Source organism: Theropithecus gelada, chromosome 5 (assembly GCF_003255815.1).
Source record: "Theropithecus gelada isolate Dixy chromosome 5, Tgel_1.0, whole genome shotgun sequence".
NCBI classification, from domain to species: Eukaryota; Metazoa; Chordata; class Mammalia; order Primates; family Cercopithecidae; genus Theropithecus; species Theropithecus gelada.
The window spans coordinates 145,040,200-145,061,772 of NC_037672.1; the positions used below are offsets into that span (position 1 = coordinate 145,040,200).

At 43.6% G+C, this 21,573-nt stretch overlaps 1 protein-coding gene across 4 annotated transcripts in view; it reads right to left on the reverse strand.

The window, feature by feature from the left end:
- Positions 1-322: 322 nt before the first annotated feature.
- Positions 323-21,573, reverse strand: part of NR3C2 (nuclear receptor subfamily 3 group C member 2) — a 374,118-nt gene continuing 352,867 nt past the window's right edge. For all 4 annotated transcript variants that reach the window (XM_025385317.1, XM_025385315.1, XM_025385314.1 and 1 more), the window contains one exon: positions 323-3,031. In XM_025385317.1, the coding sequence (XP_025241102.1) occupies positions 2,876-3,031 (156 nt within the window). In that variant the 3' untranslated portion in view covers positions 323-2,875. The remainder of the gene's footprint in view (positions 3,032-21,573) is intronic.

Genomic DNA, 21,573 nt, shown 5'->3' on the forward strand with positions numbered 1-21,573 from the left:
TCTCAAATTCTGCAGAATAAGTTTTCATGTGGTTGTGAAGATAAATGAGGCAATGTATATACAGGGTTTAGCAATGGCAATAGTTATCCAATGGTTACAGAGTATTTTAATGAACCAAATATCAAAAGTATTAGAAACAAGGTCTCTAATCAGTCCCCAAAGAGTAGAATTAACATGTGGCTAATATAGGACTCTTTGTAACATGGAAAACCATTGTTCTCCATCTTGGATGTAGGCAGAGTGCATACAATCAAGATTTGGGAGGGCACAAAATCCATGTGTACCTACAGACATTCAAATGAATTCGCTCCAAAACAACAGGTGATTAAAGTAAAGGATTTATTGTAATCTGCTTACAGTCCTTTGCAAAGACAGACATATGTTTTTGCATAAAGATATAAATTGCTTCATTTTAAACTAATTTAGTGTTTTTTTTTTTAAATTATATGAACTTTTGGTGAATTATGAACTGTACCAAACCAAGATTTTTAAGAGCAATATGGTACAAAAATAAGAGCAGACAGACAATTTGGACTGGGACAGGCATTCAACAGTGAATTTAGAATATGGCTTTGCTGTTTAATCAAGCAAAGTTACCTGGAGACACACAAAGAGCCAGTAACTTTGTTAATACAAAAAGCTGATGCAGACCATCTCCATCCCAAACCTGGTTAAGTCAGAATTCCCATTTTATAAAAACTAGTCTGAACTAAAAGCTGCTTTTGTAAGTAAGTCATTTGTTTGTTTTCTAGCAACTCCCAGTCTGCATGCTGTGTATTTATTACCTTCAAAATGTGGCTTTCATATTGCTGTGCATGTAAGTTGACTGTATTTAAAGATCTGCCTATAAATTAAATTCCTGAAATTGCAAATTATGTAAGAAAAACTCCTCCCTCTGAGTGCAGCTTTCACAGGTTTCCCCTTGCACAAGGCAGGTGTCTTTTGAAAGACAAGGTAATGTTGCCTGCATGGTGAACCCTGGAGAAAAGTGTTGATCCAATTGCTGCTTCCTCCTGGCCATGGGCTTCTCCAGCTACAGCTTTTAGATTTTGGAAAATAATATGATTTCACTGAGTAAACCTGATGATTATCATCACTTTTAAAAGATTAATTTGGCCTCTATTCAAAGTAGTTTATTTAGTGCAATCATATTGTTAGTTTCCCCAAAGATAGATGTTTGTGATTTGGGGCAAGAGAAAAGCCATAAATTGCATCAGTGCCAAACAGATGATTAATGAATTAAAAATTTTAGTGCCCCTGTCTGGCTTATATGATCTGTAGTTTTTCTCCAAAACTGTTTATGTATAAAATTTATTTTTAAAACCTACCGTTTAAAAATCTAAAACCCCTCTATCTCCCGGTCTCCACGCCATTCAGACTGAACCTTGCCAAGATGGGCCATCCCAGCGCATCCTGCCATGATCTGTGTGTTCCTGTGACTGGTTCCAGGAGTGCAGAACCCCTTTCCAAGATCAGAAGGGAACAGCTGATCTTGAACAGAGAGAGTGCATGGAATTTCTTTTTCCCACAGGAGAAAATCGTATTTTCTAAAAGGGGAGGAAAAGAGGCTCTCTGAGCCGTCGAGTTCCCAGTCTCTCTCTCCTTGAGCTGGAGGAAAAGGGGAACAAGGCAGCTTTCCTGAAGCTGCAGCACTCCCAGGACCACCTCCTCCCACGTGTGTTGTCAAATGACACCTTCCAGGAGCTGCAGACACCGCAGTGTGTCATTCCCCGATGGAGTAGGATAAAGCAGAAGCTGGAAAACGTGCTGGAGTCCCACAAATGCCCCAAGCAGGAGACCAAGAACAAAACAAAAAGTACAGAAAAAGTAGAAAGGCTTCAAGACAACCGAAGAGGTTTAAGTGTGGTTATTTACAACAGAGACTGTAAAATGGTAAATTAGATATGAAGCTAAAAAAGGCACAGCTTTCCCTTTCTTAAATACACTGTAAACGGTTCATTATGCATGCAGGACATTGCACTTTACAAAAAAAAAAAAAAAATTACCTTGTTTAGACAAAGATAGTACTTAAATAGTCTCCAGCAAAATAGAATTCTTTCAAAAATACTTTCCCATTCATCCTATTAACCATTAAAGATTTTGTTTTTGTATGTGTCTCATTTACAAAAGATCCTTATACCTTATTTCAGGTCCTTCATAATTTATACATACAGTAATGTACAGCACAGCAAAAGACTGCAAAAAATTATTTGTAAAGCCAACACAATAGATACTAGAAATCAAACCAAGGCATTTAACATCTTATCCATTCTAATTAAATAAGAAATGGACGCTAACGAGTGTGTATACCAGTGATGCAGAAGACCGTGGACGAGCAAGGGCTCAGAGGGGGCTGCCACCCCACGCCACGAGTTCTGTTATTACACAACAGGAATCTGTATATATTTTTTAACTTTTTGTGTTTTTTAAATAACAAAAGAATATTAATGCCCCATATTGACTATACGTTTTATGTGCAAACCAAGGGTAAGCTTTAAAAAGTTCGTTAGTCCTTGAACCCTTTTAAAACAAGCAAACAATACCAGAAACTACATGGCATAGTTAAAACTTCCATCTGTGAAAATATCAAAATCAGAGTTATTGACTAGATATGGCTTTTCATCCCGAGGAGCAGGAACATGTTTCTAAGCGCTGGGGGATTGGACGGGGGGAATCCTTCAGACTGCTCTGGTCTCGCCAAATCCATGGAAAAACAGAAAAACAGCTTTCCCGGCTCCAAACCTCTGACATGACTTTAAACTTGAGAAACAAGTGTGAATCAACCATCACATGTTAGAAACAGGTTTTCTTGGGTCCTTCTGGTGTGGAACAACACGGGGAAACTTAAGGCAAAGTTCTTCCGGGCAGCGGGCAGTCACTTCCGGTGGAAGTAGAGTGGCTTGGCATTCCCCGACTCCACCTTGGGCAGCTGGTCGCTGATGATCTCCACCAGCATTGCGGGGAACTCTACCTTCAGCGCATGGGACTCTCGGAAGGTGTAGAAGCAGAATTCCAGCAGGTCGCTCACCAGCTGTAACACAGACACAGGGGGCATGACACAGGGGCCTCGCTTCCGACCCTGGATCCCTCTGCATTCTGACTCTGGTGGGAACTCAAAGGACAACAGTCAGAAAGCCTCCCAGGAGACCACGTCTTCGTTAATTGAGCAGAGTCATCTGTCCTGGGAGAGGAAGAAGGGTGCTCACATCATCCATGTCATCTGCCTTTCGTGGAAAACAAATTCAGCTGAGAGCTGAATTTTGAGCACTGAATGTATCAGATGCAACAGGGACAGTGACAGAGTTAATAGTGACTGGGTCACCGTACTGCACTCATCAGATTCTAATTTCTAAATGTGTGCCTACACGTGTATCTTTGTATTGGCGATGGGACTTCCCAGGGTGTAAGGTGGGCTGGTGGGAAGGGGCAGGTGCTGGCCCAGGGTCTAAGCACCGCAGATGCCCAGGAGGGTGAGGAGGAGGACAGAGCACCTCACAGGCAGCTGTGGTGTCCCTCTAGCTGGGCCTGCCAATGGAGCTGCCGCCGGGGGAAGCTGGCACTTCCACCTGCAGCCCCGGGCCCTCTTTCCTTCCTTGTGGGGGCAGACCTCAGACTCCTCAGTGACTTCCTATTTCAGGCTGATTTTGAGAAAGTGAAAAACATCAAGGACAGGTTCTGGGGTGTCCCGTAGCTCATTTTCCCTACTCTGTGATCCAAGAACCTTTCTCAGCCCCTCCAGACCTGAACTGCTCCAGGGTGAGCCGAAGCAGGGTTGGGGTGTCGCCTCACCCAGGAAATGCAAGAAGTTGGGGAACTCCCTCCACTAGCCAAGGGAAGCTGTGAGGGACTGTGCTGTAATGGTGCTTCCGGCCCAGATACTACACTTTTCAAACCAGGGTCTTCGAAACCCATAGACCAGGAGATTCCCTTGGGTGCCTATGCCACCAGGGCCCTGGGTTTCAAGCACAAAACTGGTGCCAGTTAGGGTAGACACCGAGCTAGCTGCAGGAGTTTTTTTCATACCCCAGTGGCACCTAGAACACCAGTGAGATAGAACCATTCACTTCCCCGGAAAGGGGGCTGAAGCCAAGGAGCCAAGTGGTCTAGCTCAGTGGATCCCATCACCACGGAGCCTAGCAAGCTGAGATCCACTGGCTTGAAATTCTTGCTGCCAGCACAGCAGTCTGAAATTGACCTGGGATGCTGGAGCTTGGTGTGGGGAGGAGCATCCGCCATTACTGAGGCTTGAGTAGGCGGTTTTCCCCTCACAGTGTAAACAAAGCCACTGGGAAGTTCCAACTGGGTGGAGCACACTGCAGCTCCCCAAGGCCACTGTAGCCAGACTGCCTCTCTAGATTCCTCCTCTCTGGACAGGGCATCTCTGAAAAAAAGGCAGCAGCCCCAGTCACGGGCTTATAGAGAAAACCCCCATCTCCCTGGGACAGAGCACCTGGGGGAAGGGGTGGCTGTGGGCACAGCTTCAGCAGACTTAAATGTCCCCGCCTGAGAGCTCTGAAGAGAGCAGTGGTTCTCCCAGCACAGCACTAGAGTTCCAATAAGGGACAGACTGCCTCCTGAAGTGGGTCCCTGATCCCTGTGCCTCCTGACGAGACACGTCATACAGGAGAGCTTCACCTGGCATCTGGCGGGTGCCCCTCTGGGACAGAGCCTCCAGAGTTAGGAATAGGCAGCAATCTTTGCTGTTCTGCAGCCTCTGCTAGTGATACACAGGGTCTGGAGTGGACCTCCAGCAAACTCCAGCAGACCTACAGCAGAGGGGCCTGACCGGTAGAAGGAAAACTAACAAAGGAAGAGCATCAACATCAACTAAAAGGATGTCCACACAGAAACTCCATCCGAAGGCCACCAACATCAAAGACCAAAGGGAGATAAATCCACGAAGATGGGGAGAAACCAGCGCAAAAAAGCCTGAAAATTCCAAAAACCAGAACACCTCTTCTCCTACAAAGGATCACAACTCCTCGTCAGCAAGGGAACAAAACTGGATGGAGAATGAGTTTGACGAATTGACAAAAGTAGGCTTCAGAAGGTGGAGAATAACAAACTCCTCTGAGCTAAAGGAGTATGTTCTAACCCAATGCAAGGAAGCTAAGAACCTTGAAAAAAGACGAATTGTTAACTAACCAATTTAGAGAAGAACATAAATGACCTGATGGAGCTGAAAAACACAGCCCGAGAACTTCATGAAGCATACACAATTATCAATAGCTGAACTGATCAAGCAGAAGAAAGGATATCAGAGATTTAAGATCAACTCAAAGGAATAAAGCAAGAAGAGAAGATGAGAGTGAAAAGAAACGAACAAAGCCTCCAAGAAACACCAAATCTATGCGTGATTGGTGTAACTGAAAGTGACGGGGAGAATGGAACCAAGTTGGAAAACACTCTTCAGGATATTATCCAGGAGAACTTCCCCAACCTAGCAAGGCAGCCCAACTTTCAAATTCAGGAAATACAGAGAATGCCACAAAGATACTCCTCAAGAAAAGCAACTCCAAGACACGTAATTCTCAGATTCACCAAGGTTGAAATGAAGGAAAAAATATTGAAGCCAGAGAGAAAGGTCGGGTTACCCACAAAGGGAAGCCCATCACAGTAACAGTGGATCTCCGCAGAAACCCTACAAGCCAGAAGAGAGTCGGGGCCAACAGTCAACATTCTTAAAAGAATTTTCAACCCAGAATTTCATATCCAGCCAAACTATGCTTCATAAGTGAAGGAGAAATAAAATCCTTGATAGACAAGCAAATGCTGAGAGATTCTGTCACCACCAGGCCTGCCTTACAAGAGCTCCTGAAGGAAGCAATAGACATGGAAAGGAACAACCAGTACCAGCTACTGCAAAAACATACTAAATTATAAAGACCATCGATTCTATGAAGAAACTGCATCAACTAACGGGCAAAACAACCAGCTAGCATTGTAATGACAGGATTAAATTCACACATAACAATGGCCCCTTAAATGTAAATGGGCTAAATGCCCCAATTAAAAGACACAGTCTGGCAAATTCAATCAAGAGTCAAGACCCATCAGTGTGCTGTATTCAGGAGACTCATCTCATGTGCAAAGACACACATAGGCTCAAAGAGATGGAGGAAGATTTACCAAGCAAATGGAAAGCAAAAATTGCAGGGGTTCCAATCCTAGTGTCTGATAAAACAGACTTTAAACCAACAAAGATCAAAGGAGGGCATTACTTAATGGTAAAAGGATCAGTGCAACAAGAAGAGCTAAGTATCCTAAATATATATGCACCCAATACAGGAGTACCCAGATTCATAAAGCAAGTTCTTAGAGATGTACACAGAGACTAAGACTCCTGCACAATAACATTGGGAGACTTTAACACTCCACTGTCAGATCAATGAGATAGAAAATTAAAGATATTCAGGACTTGAACTCAGCTCTGGACCAAGCAGACATAATAGACATCTACAGAACTCTTCACCCCAAATCAACAGAATATACGTTCTTCTTGGCACCTCACTGCACGTATTATAAAATTGACCACATAATTGGAAGTAAAACACTTCTTAGCAAATGCAAAAGAATGGAAATAATAACAGTCTCTCAGACCACACAGTTCAACCAAATTAGAAGTCAGGATTAAGAAACTCACTTAAAACGCACAACTACATGGAAACTGAACAATCTGCTCCTGAATGATTCTTGGGTAAATAACAAAATGAAGGTAGAAATAAATAAGTTCTTTGAAACCAATGAGAGCAAAAACACAATGTACCAGGATCTCTGGGACACAGCTAAAGCAGTGTTTAGACAAATCTATAGCACTAAATGCCCACAGGAGAAAGCAGGAAAGATCTAAAGTTGACACCCTAGCATCACAATTAAAAGAATTACAGAAGCAAGAGCAAACACATGGAAAAGCTAGCAGAAGACAATAAATAAGATCAGAGCAGAACTGAAAGAGATAGAGATACAAAAAATCTTTCAAAAAAATCAATCCAGGAGGTGTTTTTTTGAAAAGATCAAAATAGACAGACTGCTAGACTAATGAAGAGAGAAGAATCAAACGCAATAAAAAATGATAAAAGAGGCATCACCACTGATCCCACAGAAATACAAACTAACATCGGAGAATACTATAAACACCTCTACGCAAATAAACTAGAAAATCTAGAAGAAATGGATAAATTTTTCTGGAAAAACACCCTCTCAAGTCTAAACCAGGAAGCAGTCGAATGCCTGAATAGACCAAAAACAAGTTCTGAAATTGAGGCAGTAATTAATAACCTATCAACCAAAAAAAGTCCAGGACCGGATGGATTCACAGCCAGATTTTACCAGAGGTACAAAGAGGAGCTGGTACCATTCCTTCTGAAACTATTCCAAACAATAGAAAAAAAGAGAGAGACTCCTCCCTAAATCATTTTATGAGGCTAGCACCATCCTGATACCAAAATCTGGCAGAGACACAATAAAAAATGAGAATTTCAGGCCAATATTCCTGATGACCATCGATGCAGAAATCCTCAATACGGGCAAACTGAATCCAGCAGCACATTAAAAAGCTTATCCACCACGATCAAGTCAGCTTCATCCCTGGGATGCAAAGCTGGTTCAACATACACAAATCAATAAACGTAATCCATCACATAAACAGAACCAATGACAAAAACCACATGATTATCTCAATAGATGCAGAAAAGGCCTTTGATAAAATTTAACATGGCTTCATGCTAAAAACTCTCAATAGCTGGGTGCGGTGGCTCACGCCTATAATCCCAGCACTTGGAGAGGCTGAGGTGGGCGGATCACTTGAGATCAGGAGTTTGAGATCAGCCTGGCCAAAATGGTGAAACCCTGTCTCTATTAAAAAAAAAAAAAAAAAAAAAAAGGCATGGTGGCATACACTTGTAATCCCAGCTACCTGGGAGGTGGAGGTTGCAGTAAGCCAAGATTGCACCACTGCAATCCAGCCTGAGTGACTGAGTGAGACTGTCTCAAAAAACAGACAAAAAAATAAAGTAGGTATTGATGGAACGTATCTCAAAACAATAGCTATTTCTGCCAAACCCACAGCCAGTATCATACTGAATGGAAAAAAACTGAAAGCATTCCCTTCGAAAACTGGCACAAGACAAAGATGCTATCTCCCACCACTTCTATTCAACATAGTATTGGAAGTTCTGGCAAGGGCAATCAGACAAGAGAAAGAAATAAAGGGTATTCAAATAGGAAGAAAGGAATTAAAATTGTTTGCAGATGACATGATTATATTTAGAAAACCCCATCATCTCAGCCCAAAATCTCCTTAAGCTGATAAGCAACTTCAGCAGTCTCAGGATACAAAATCAATGCGCAAAAGTCACAAGCATTCCTATACACAAATAATAGACAAACAGCCAAATCATGAGTGAACTCCCATTCACAACTGCTACAAACAGAGTAAAATAGAAATACAACGTACAAGGGATGTGAAGGACCTCAAGTCTCAAGGAAATAAGAGATGACACAACAAATGGAAAAACATTCCATGCTAATGGATAGGAACAAATATCATGAAATGGATAGGAACAAATATCAAAGTAATTTATAGATGCAATGTTATCCCCACCAGCTACCACTGACTTTCTTCACAGAATTAGAAAAAAACTTCAAATTTCATATGGAACCAAAAAAGAGCCTGCATAGCGAAGACAAACCTAAGCAAAAAACAAAGCTGGAGGCATCATGCTACCTGACTTTATACTACAAGGATAAAATAACCAAAACAGATATATAGACCAATGGAACAGAAAGAGGACTCAGAAATAATGCTACACATCTGCAGCCATCTGATCTTTGACAAACCTGATAAAACAATGGGGAAAGGATTCTCTATTTAATAAACGGTATTGTGAAAACTGGCTAGCCATATGCAGAAAACAAACTGGACCTCTTCCTTACGCCTTATACAAAAATTCACTCAAGATGGATTAAAGAGTTAAACATAAGACCTAAACCATAACAACCCTAGAAGAAAACCTAGCCAATACCATTCAGGACGTAGGCATGGGCAAATAAAAACACCAAAAGCAATGGCAGCAACAGCCAAAATTCACAAATTGGATCTAATTAAACTAAAGAGCTTCTGCACAGCAAAAGAAACTATCACCAGAGTGAACAGGTAACCTACAGAATGGGAGAAGATTTTTGCAATCTATCCATCTGACAGAGGGCTAATATCCAGAATCTACAAAGAGCTTAAATTTACAAGAAAAAAACCCCATCAAAAAGTGGGCAAAGGATATGAACAGACACTTCACAGAAGAAGACATTTATGCAGCCAACAAACATTTGAAAAAAAGTTCATCATCACTGGTCATTAGAGAAATGCAAATCAAAACCACAATGAGATACCACCACCTCATCATCATGGCGGTCATTAAAAAGTTAGGAAACAACAGATGCTGGAAAGGATATGGAGAAATAGGAACATTTTTTGTGGGAATGCAAACTAGTTCAACCATTGTGGAAGACAGTGTGGTGATTCCTCAAGGATCTAGAACCAGAAATACCATTTGACTCAGCAATCCCATTACTGGGTATATACTCAAAGGATTACAAATCATTCTATAAAGACACATGCACACGTATGTTTATTGTGGCACTGTTCAAAATAGAAAAGACTTGGAACCAACCCAAATCCCCATCAGTGATAGACTAGATAAAGAAAATGCGGCACATATACACCAGGGAATACTATGCAGCCCTAAAAAGGATGAGTTCATGTCCTTTGCAGGGACATGGATGAAGCTGGAAACTATCATTCTCAGCAAACTAACACAACAGAAAACCAAACACTGCATGTTCTCACTCATAAGTGGGAGCTGAACAATGAGAACACATGGACACAGGGAGGGGAACATCACACACTGGGGCCTGTTGGGGGGTCGGGGGCTAGAGGAGGGATAGCATTAGGAGAAATACCTAATGTAGATGACGGGTTGATGGGTACAGCAAACCACCATGGCACGTGTACCCCAGAACTTAAAAGTATAATAATAATTATAAATGCAGCACAGTATTACCATTGCACAGCAAGAGCACTGCTATTCCATGTACTAGTAATAGCAATTCCAAATCAGAAAAAATACACTCTAATTTTTCTGTAGTTTATATTCCATTATAGGAAAAACGATTTTTGGTTATTTCCAAGTGTATTACAGCTGGCAATATGAACGTGACCTGCCATAAAATAACTCTATAGTTTAATAATGAGTCTGGTGAACTTGCCTCTGTCACTTACCCTGATGATTTTAAAATCAATTAGCAAGCTTTGAGTCAGATAGTAAATAACTGGTAAAGGCGTCCAATACAAACCAGGAATCAAGAAAATCTCAGCAGGGAAAAAATTGTCATGCTTCTGTTTGTACCTGTGTCACTGCCCTCAATCTGCAGAGTGGTATTTTCCTAATCGGCTACCAAGGACTGTGGGGTTTAATGTGCTCTGCACCTGCAGGATGTTTGGGTCCAGAAAGCTGGGAAATAGCACCATCTTCACACACACATGCTATGCCTCAGTTTTCTCATCTGTATCATGGGGATAAGAACAGTCTCTGAGCCTCAGAGTTGTTTCAGAGGAATGAATGAGCGACTCTGGTAAAGTGCTTCAAACTCCACCTGACATGGAGCAAGTTATTAAAGATGGGGAGAAGTACTTCTGGAGCAAGAGCGCTGTGATTCTGTCCTTCCTATACTTCTTCCATGATAAAACACCATTTTCCTCTATGGAACACAGTTTGTGAAACCTGCACTGTGACATTTTGGTGGAACTTGGTCCTTGGGTCCCCAGTCTATAAAATGAGGGATGGGAGAACCTTGTTTTTTGCCTTTTCAGGAATATTTAAGAAACATGCCATCCCATTTCTGTTTTGATTTTTCTCATGTGGCAGGCCTGGGGCTGTCAAAGCTACAGCCACACTGGGTGTGGTGCTGCAGATGTGCTGCCGTGAGTCAGCAGTGCCAGTGCTGGGTGGGGATGCTTCCATTAGGCTAGTGGAGTCCTGCACAGGCACCGCAGCGCTCGGGACCTGGGTGCCGTGGACTCTCTCCATGGGGGTGTCTGTAGGGCTGTGAGGGGGACTTTTTTCCTTCAAGTTTTAACCCGAGGGTAGACATCGTGGTTTCTAGGCAGTATCAACCACCACAAGGACGACTGTCTGGTGGCCACACCTTTCACATTTCTGGGACTGAGCCTTGTTCATGTCTGGGGATAAAGGTTCCCTTTACTCAGGCCACAGAGGTTTGGGGAAGGGCCAGTGTCCTTTATTTACAACTCATCCTCACCATCTATCCAGCTAACTCACCGAGCACCTGCTCTGTGCCAGGCACTGGGGAAGCTGCAGTGAACACATCTCTCTCTCAAGGCGTCTGTGTTCTTTTCTACTAAGCAGAAATACACACAGAAAGGCAGGTGCTGCCGGTGTGAGGAGGGAAGGGAGGTGGTGTAGTTCAGAGGGGCTCTCAGGAAAGATGGGCTTGGATGCACGTGACCTGAAGGTCGCATGGCCATTGGGGGACCAGCAAGGGCAGGGTTACCTAGGGAGTTCCTGAAGAGCGGAGAAGCCTGCCAGCCTACTGACTGACATCCCAAAAAAGTTACACAGAAGGGCCATGGAAGGGTTCATGTTGGTACACAGGTGACAGCAACGCTGACACATATGTAATAAGAGAAGGAAAAGAGTAAGTCGACCCTTGAACAAGTTTCAGCATGCAGCCTGGGCACATCTGTGAACCTGCTAACAGGGAGAGGTCCCAGGCCTTCTTGGAGCCTCTGTGCCTATCTAACACATAAACATGTCCACAGCATTGAGCACCACCCAGGAGATGCTGAGAAAACAGGGCAGAATGGAGAGGGGCTGGGGCTAGGGGCTTGGCTGTTTTTCCTCACAGGCTGGCTGGGGACAGGTGTCCCAGACACTACTCAATAACAATGCATATTCACCTGGGGTTGGCGTTTCCCACCCACCTCTCTTCCGTGTTCCACAGACGGAGAAAGCAGCTCATTCCCAGTCATGAAGGCTTCTGTTTATGCCTCGGTCAGCTGCAGAGGGATGGGTCCTTCGTGTAGAACCCGGGCCTGGCATCAGAGCCAGCAGGTGGCATTGGCCTGGCAGCCGGGGGCTGGGCATTTGACTGTGTAAGCATGACGTCACCAGTGGATGGGGGCGGTGTCACCACCAACCACTCCCAGGAAAGGGCTCAGCCTATGTTGTTTGGGTGGCTAGGATGCCCACAGGGCTGGGTGTGCAGAAAGCCTCAGCAGCCACCAGAAGTGCCGGCAGCCGTAGAAGCCCATCTGGTGCACCCTGCCCTGGGACAAGGCGGAAAACCTCTGCAGGCCTAAATCCTGAGCCATGACTGCAGTGGCTGATGTCAGGGAACATCTGTGGGAATCGAAGCGGGGGCCCCCAGTCACTGGGCGAGGAGAAAGATGACCAAGCTGGTCCGAGCTGCAAGTCCTGGGCCCCGTGTGCTCACTGGCCTGCACAGCCTTCCCCCAACCCTGGCCTGCTCCAGCCAGTGGACCAGGGGAGCCTTCAGGGCAGGACCCACAGATGCCCGGCCCTTAGCAGATGTGTAAGGTAGGGAGGCGCCGCAGTACACAGCCCCATCGCAACTGGAAAAATCCACGTGCATGAAGTTAGCAGCTGCAGGTGGTTAGATCTCAAGGAGGTGGGGACAAGACCAGGAGAGCTGGGTGAGATTGACATATCAAACATCTGGGTCAGCACAGATACTGACCAGCCAGAATGGACACTGGTTCCTGTGCCACACCACTGTCTTATGGCAAAGCATGTAACATCACCCTGTACATTCATGTGGTCATCTCCTGGGTACCAGTCTGGTGTAGTGCACAGGTACGCGTTGAGGAATATGCAGACTTGGCCCTTACCTGAGCCTCAAAAAGCCAGGAAATGAGGATACAAATGCATACAAGGCACTTGTACATCATCAGACACTGTTCTCTACCCACCCCCCTCAGTGCACAATAGGCCACTGTCCCCAGTACAGAGTTGGTAGAGGCAGGGCAGGCTGAACTCACACCCTGGAAGGGGATGCTGGGCAGGGTGGGAGCCAGGCTGTGCACCTCTAAATGAATACCGTTTCTAGTTTGAATACAAACCACTATTCCCACTGCAAAGCATGAAACCACCAAGCGAGAGTTCAGTTCATCAGGATGTGTCTGTTTTGGAATGGGGGGAGAAAGCCAGACCATCCCAAAGGCCACCTTTCAAAGCAAATGACTTCAGAATGACTGTGTGCACAGCTCTCCGGGGATGCCCCGACAGTTTCCTCAGACACTCACTCGGCGTGGAATCAATTCTGGAAAATGTCGTGCTGAGCAGCTGCTGCTGCTTCCCCAGTTCTTTCTCTGCAGTCACCTCTTCCCCGCAGGCCCTCCTGGAGCCCACCCTGGAGGAATCCTTTCTGGCCTCTCACCTCACAGATGACACTTTTTTATTTTTCTCATTTACTTGACCATTAGCCTTGGAGCCAGGTGACCCCACTTCCTCTTTTATCCTGCTGGCCACATCTTTATCGGTTTAACCTGTCCTATTTATGGTGCAGCTCCTTAAACAGCAGCCTGCAAGCTCCCTGACAGAGGAATCACCTGTCTTATTCCCCATGGCTCCCAGGAGTGGCCCCTTCTTGTTTCTGCTGTGCAGCCCTGGTGTGGGCTGAGGGCTAAAGGGATTCGAAGCTACTGTTGCCCGGATTCTCGCTCCTGGGTTTCTCTGACTTATTCCAAACTCCCAGTGCTTGGGGATGACTTATTTCAACAGTATTTTTTAGGGTAGCTGTTGATAGTTTTATTCATTGAGCCAAAACAAAAACTGGGCAACCTAAATGAGCATCTTCATTTTGTGGCACCGATACTGCAAAACTCAGTACACGAAGCTAACCCCTTTCCATCTTTCCCTGGACTCGGTTTCCTTCCGCCTGTGCATGCTGAGTTTTAACATGACTCCATCCACATGCCAGGGGTGCTAGAAGCCCCATTCTCTGCTCACTGTGGTTAGAGGCCCTGGGGTCAGAGTAGGGAAGGTGGTCATAGCAACCAAGGCCAAAGCTCTACCTTCAACTGTCAGCATGAGTGACTTCACTGCAATGAGTCAAATGCAACGATGGCCTGGCCTGCTGTCTCAATGCTGATTCCCACTAGCCTGTCCTGGTAGATCCCAGGCTAAATGGAGAGGCAAGAACCCTAATTATAATCAGCAATAAGAGTCCCACATTGTTAGAAATCAGAGAAAGATTTGTGCATTGACTTTTCATTCTGTACAAAATACATCTGCTGGGATCTCAGAAGTTTAGCAGATGCCCAGCATGATTTTTCCAGCCTGATGGGCCACAGCTGTCAGGGTGGAAGAAGAGCCTGGCAAGGTCACAGGGCGACTGATGGCACTTGGCTCACTCCGACGATGAGGCCTGGGGCTGGATCTGCCTTTTCCCTACTACCTCACGAGTCATCACTGGGGCAGGCCAGCGGCCACTCCCCACTTTCCCTGCTCCCACTGCAAATGACGGCTTCTCAGAAGGCTGTGCAGGGAGAGGCTCCTTCTTGCTGCACATCTGGGGCCAATGCTGCTGTTCTGAGGTTACACAATCACTTCAGTGGTGATGAAGCCTGAATGATACATCCTCTCTAAAGTAGGTCCCCCATGATTTCAATAGCGTGCTCATTTCTTATATGTTATCTGCTGACTCCAGAATGTTTAACATGAGCATTGGGGCAGGGGATATTGGAATTTTATTTTCCAAGATCAAAATTTTAGCGATATTGATGGGGTTAGGGCAAAAGATACATTGACTCAACTGTAAATACTCCAATGCTAGTAGTTTCACTGGACACAAAAGACTGGCAACTATTTAGTCCAGGTGTTCCAGAAATAGCCTTCGAAATATTGGAAAATGACCTGCAGTGATTATATAAGAAGTTTGGCCTTCATCTGAAACAAAACAGTGTTATTCTTGGATATGGCACCAAAAACATAGGCAATGAAAGAAAAAAAGATAAATATGAGTAGAAGAAAATTAAAAACTGTGCATCCAAGGTCACCATCAAGAGAGTTAAAAGGCAACCCAAAGAATGGGAGAAGATATTTTCAATCATATGTCAGGCATGGGGTTAATATTCAGAATATATAAAGAACAACTACAACTCAACAACAAAAAAGCAAACTGAATCAAAACTTGATAAAGGACTTGCCAAAGCCATTTCTCCAAAGAAGATACACAAATGCCCAATAAGCACAAGAAGAGATGCTTGACAGCTCTAGTCATTAGAGAAATGCAAATCAAAACTAAAACTGCAATGAGATAGCATTTCACACCCATTAGGATGGCTATTATCAAAAAAAGGGGGAAATAACAAGTGTTCAAAAAACAGTGGAAAATAACAAATGTTGACAAGGATATAGAGAAATTGGAACCCTTGTATGCCACTGGTGAAAATGTATAATGGTGCAGTGCTTTGGAGGACAGTGTGACAGTTCCTAAAGAGATTAAACAGAGAATTACCATATGACACACCATTCCACTTCAGGCATATACCCAAAAGAACTGAAAGCAAGTGCTCAAATAGATATTTGTACACAAGTATTCACAGCTGGGCACAGGGCTCATGCCTGTAAATCCCAGCACTTTGGGAGGCCAAGGAGGGTGGATCACCTGAGGTCAGGAGTCTGAGACCAGCCTGGCCAACATGGTGAAACCCAGTCTTTACTAAAAATACAAAAATTAGCCGGGCATGGTAGTGGATGCCTGTAATCCCAGTTACTCGGGAGGCTGAGGCAGGAGAATCGCTTGAACCCAGGAGGCGGAGGTTGCAGTGAGCTGAGATTGTGCCACTGTACTCCAGCCTGGGCAACAAGAGCAAAACTCCATCTCAAAAAAAAAAAAAAAAAAAAAAAAAAATCCCAAAAAACAAAATGTATTCACAGCAGCATTATTCACAATTCCAAAAGGTGAAAACAGCTCAAGCATCCATCCACGGATTAACAAAATGTGGCATACACAGAGAGCTATTATTCAGTCTCAAAAAGAAATGAAATTCTGATATATGCTACAGCACCAGGAACCTCAAAAACATTAACTAAGTGAAATGAGCCAGATAAAAAAGAGCAAATACTTTATGATTCCACTTATATGAGGTACCTAGAATGGCCAAATTCATAGAAACAAAGCAGAATAGCGCTTACCAGGAGTAGGGGAAAGGAAGTTCGTGTTTAAGGGGTATAGTTTCTGGGATGGATGGTGGTGACGGTTGCACAACTATGTGAACGGACCTAATACCACTGAATTGTACACTTAAAATGGATAAAATGGTAAACTGTGAGCTATGTATATTCCACTATAAATATTAATTTTGAAAAAACAGATTCTAAACCCCAACCTGCTCCCAGTGCAGGCTGAAAGGGAGGCTGCCCACTTGTGCTCAGATGGGCCCCTGAGCCATGTGGCTCTGCTTCTTCCCTGTCTGGTAATATCTCAGCAGAATGTGACATGGTATGAAAAGTCCATCCCTTACCACTTTAGCAGCATTTTATTTGTTTCTATACCTAAGGAAAGTACAACCTTAACAAGGTTACGCTACCACTCACGATGGGCTCCCTTCTGAAAACCCAGGCTCCATGATGCCATCGCTCAGCTGAGTGTTTCTGGCAGGCTCTCTCAGTGGGTGAGTTTTGGAGAGTCCTGAAGCCCTCCTCGATCTGACCAAGAGACCAAAAGGCACTTCTTGGCCAAAAGTTTGTCAGTGAGCACGCTTGGTGCAGCAGTAAATGCTAGGCATGTGGGAGGCCTTTGGGGACCTTAGTGGGAAGCTTAGTGGTGCTGATGGAGTGACAGAGGCAGGGTTGTCCCACACAGCCTCCCAGGGCTGGTTTCGGAGTCTAGGCTGGTACAGGCTCAGGCACTCTGGGTCTGTCCAGTGCCGGCCCAGGAATGGGCTGGCTGGGATGGGAGGGTGGAGGGGTGGAGTAGGTGCTACAGAGTCTCATGGGAAACCAAGGGCATTTCTGAAAACTCATCCCGGCCCCCAGCCATTAGCATCTGATTGTTACCAAGACTGTGTTTTAATTTGTTCTTCATCCCCATTTTTATAACAAATTCAACACCAGTCACTGGTCTCTGGTCAGGGGTGAATATTAAATCCTTGAAACATGTTGTTTGGATGCTGTGCTAAGCAAGATGGGCTCAATTTCCTTCTAATTTTTTTTGTTTAATTTTATTTAATTTCCACCTTAAGTTTCCTTGTATTAAAAGCCTCATTCTAGACCACAGCTCTGCCTTCTTGAGAATAAGGTGTATTGTACATGTGAAAAACACAAAGCAAAATGACACAATGGAAAAGAAGAAAGTAGAGCTTAAAGATAAAGGGGTAATTAGAACCTTGCTGAACAAAGGAAGTGTAATGAAAGGGTGGTGTTTGAAATGCATTGGCATGTTACTGTATATAGAAGTATGAACTTTTCCTAATCTTGTTTTCAATATTTCCTAGATCCTTCCTGCAAATGTACACTATGCTGAGCAAAGTACAAATCTGACTTGTGTTTATATGTTACCAACTTCAACATCAGGTTTAATCTAGATTAGGCAGCTAAATCCTTACTTCAATCTCCCCAAAAAAGGAACATCAAGCAATAAGGGGCAGACCCTAGAGGCCAGAGGCAGCCTTAGGTAAGAACACGTGAGAGCAAGGTATCTCAAGGTAATAGATAAGGACTGTTTTCTTCCCTTGATTCTATGATGCCACAGAAAGCAAATAGGGACGGTCTGGCAAACAACAATTGCAGGTCAAATCTGGCCTTTATGCTTTAAAGTTTTTTCCATGTTTGTGTTTTTTACACTTTTAAATGACTGAAAAAAAATTCAAAGAGTAATATTTTGTGACATGTTCAAATGTTATGAAATTGTTTAGAACACGGCCACACTCATTCATTCATTCACATATATCCTGTGACCGCTGTCATGCTACAGTGGCATAGCCGAGTAGCTGTAACCAAGATTGTGTGACCCACAGAGTCTAAAATAGTTACTAAGTGGCCCACTACAGAAGAAGTTTACTGACCCATGGATTGGAAGGCATCTCAGAGAGTCAATAATAGCTTTGGAAGGAACAGGTTTTGCTTGTTTGTTTGTTAAAGTATATAAATCAAATATACAATGTCTTCATCTTATTTAGTATTTGGTAGTTTTCAAAACTACTAAAATGTGGGAGAAAAGAGGTCTCCAAATTAAGTGATATGGTGGTACTTAGATCTGGCTTTCCTGTTACCATACAGATTCTTCTAGCCTTTAGGAAACGCTTTAGAAAGAATCCTAGCCCCGTGGGAACTGAACAGTGAGATCACTTGGACTCGGGAAGGGGAACATCACACACCGGCGCCTATCATGGGGAGGGGGGAGGGGGGAGAGGGGAGGGATTGCATTGGGAGTTATACCTGATGTAAATGACGAGTTGATGGGTGCAGCACACCAACATGGCACAAGTATACATATGTAACAAACCTGCACATTATGCACATGTACCCTAGAACTTAAAGTATAATAATAATAATAAGTTAAAAAAAAAAAGTAGGGATGTTATTGCCTTATGCCAACCATTTTATATACCTTTTCTAATTTACACTAATCATGTGTAATTTTTACTGCAAATTCAGTAACACTTTTATTTGAAACTATGTCGTTCTGTTTAACTTAATAAACTAATAACCTGTTAAAAAAAAAAAAAAAGAAAGAATCCTAGCCCCTGTGGACGTAGGGCTAGGTAACCGAAGACATCATGCAACGTAAAGGTTCCAGAATTTGTCATTCAAATAGAGAGCTTCTGTCACACATGTCTCACATTTTTGGCTGCTCCTTTAGGAGTCATTTCCCTTTGAGCCTACATTCCCTGGGGAATTCACAGTTGATCCTTGATATCATAGTAGCTAACTATGTCTTGCAAAGTCACCTGAACACTGATTTAACACATACTGAACAATTGCTCCTAGGGGAAATACAGGGTTAGGTTCCCACAAGCTGCTGAAGCCACCCCCATAGGGTTGACAAGAATCACATGCCAGGTCTGGACAGAAATATAGTTATAATTAAGTATTAATCATGCTGCACTTTGGCCCACTTCCTAGTTGCTAAAAGTCACATAGCACTAGATACTGACCATACAGACAGGATCTCTTGACACTAGAATCAAAGGCTTTTGTTTAAGGATCGCTTAAGACAAGCCTGTCCAACCCATGGCCCACGGGCTGTATGTGGCCCAGGACGGCTTTGAATGCGGCCCCACACAAATTCATAAACTTTCTTAAAATATGAGATTCTTTTGCTTTTTTTTTTTTTAAAGCTCATCAGCTGTCGCTAGTGTTAGTGTATTTTATGTGCAGCCCAAGACAATTCTTCTTCCAATGTGGCCCAGGGAAGCCAAAAGACTGGACACCCCTGGCTTAAGATGTTTTTCAGATCCTGAATTCCAGCAACCAGTTTGAAGACCCCCCTACAGAGGAACAGGATCAGCATGAGAATATGGCTTCTCCATCTCCCTGCTCAGCGACTTCCCCTTGTACTCTTTGACCAATCAAAGACCTCCACACTTCCGCCCACTCCCAAGCCCTTAAAAACCCTTGCCCCAAACTCCTGGGGAGATGGGTTTGAGGTTTGTCCCATCTCTTTTGGTGCGACTCTGATTAAACCTCTCTGCTGCAATCCAGTGTCTTGGTGTATTGACTTTCTGTGTGCATCAGGCAATAACCTATTACAATTACATTGCTGGTCACAACTTTTTCAACAAATGACAATATATAACCTTGTTTTATGTGTGTTTCTGTTTAAAGGCATCTTATTTAATGTATACTGCCAATTCCCTAACACTGGCCTGAAGAATGCTTCTTTAACACACATATTTTCTCCATAAGCCACGTCATAGTTTTCTTGCACTTAGGAACATAGACAGCACTGGGGCTCTGTGCTTGGGGGTCATCTCAACAGCGGACTCACCAACAAAATGCACAAAAGTGCAAAAAACCATGGCATGCAGTAGACCTCAAAAAGGATGAGTATTTATGGCATTAGAGCTGAAACAAGAGAGCAGAGTCTGCTTGTTTGACCTTGCCAGGAACATGCACATTGGTGGCAGGCATTTTTCACTGCTCTGCACATCTAGGAATGCCTGCAAAAGTGCCCCGAGCATTGATTTTAGGGTTACAAATACATTTTAGTGAGTAGGTGAAGTTGCAAATACAAAATCTGAGAATGATGAGGATTGACTATCTGCAGTTTAACCCACATACACTTTCTAGTCCCTTTAACTATGACCTTGATACACTTAATTGGTCAACTGGCATCTTCCTAGCCTTTTAAATGTCAATCATTTAAAATTATCTCCTCTTTCTATAATGACACTGACAATAACATTTCTCTATTGCTCAAGAGAGTCTCACTCCTTATGGAATTCCTTCACTATTTTCTTTTTGTATCAAATGAGGCCCTGGGTTTAAAAGTTCCTTTTTGAGCATATCAGTGAGTCTCTTGTCTGCCTGAATTCTTATGTCCTGCTTCACCCAAACTTTCTGTCTTTCCTATCTCTGCTATCTTTTTCCCTGGCCACACCTGCAAGGTGTTCTACCCATTGCAAGCTTACTTCAGGCTGAATTCTGACAAACACCATCTTAAGTAGATTCTATCATGCCTGGGCCAGGCTGTGTAACTGGTGGGGCCGTGGGCAAAATGAACATAAGGGGACCCTCGTTCAAAGTTTACTAAGAATTTCAAGATGGGAGCAGCAGAATATTATGCCAAGAGTGGGACTGCAAGGCCACACCCCCATGACACTTGGCCCTGGAGATGCCCACGTTATGGATAAGCCCAGAGTGACACCTAACCTATCAGCAATGGAGCTACCTAGGTGGAGGGCTGGGCTGCCACCCACAGGAGCCACCTGATGGCTCCCTCAGGTGCTTCTTTCCCTCCTGCCTCATTTATGAGCCCCTGAAAATGCATTTAATCACTCCATCTTAATTCCTTTCTCTATAAAAAGGATAAAAATAATCCAAGTAAGCATTACTATTGTTTTCTTTTTATAGAGAAAGGAATTAAGGCAGGAGGGTGATTAAGTTTAAATAGTAATATTTACTCATCCTCACCTCATGGAAACATTAGAAGGATTTAATCACAGGACTTAGAAGGAAAGACACTATGTAAATCCCAGGTATTACACAGTTATTATTATATTGTAAGAAGAGGGATTTGAGCTGCATAGGAGCGGGGGATTTATTGACACAGGTGTTAGACAATAAGATAGTTTCCCAAAATCTCCCCTAGATATATTTCAGATCAGGAAAAGATTCCTGTGTGTCAGGTTTGATTTAGATGTGATCTTCTAGAAGCACAGCCTATAGGACCTTCAGTGATTTTTTTTCTCCCTAAAATTTTTGTTTTTTCCAGAAAGATCACCCTGTGGCAGCACAAATCTCGCAGTCAGGTGGGAATGGAATGCCTGATTTCCTCCCATAATGAGGCAAGATCCTAGTTTTCCTGCAG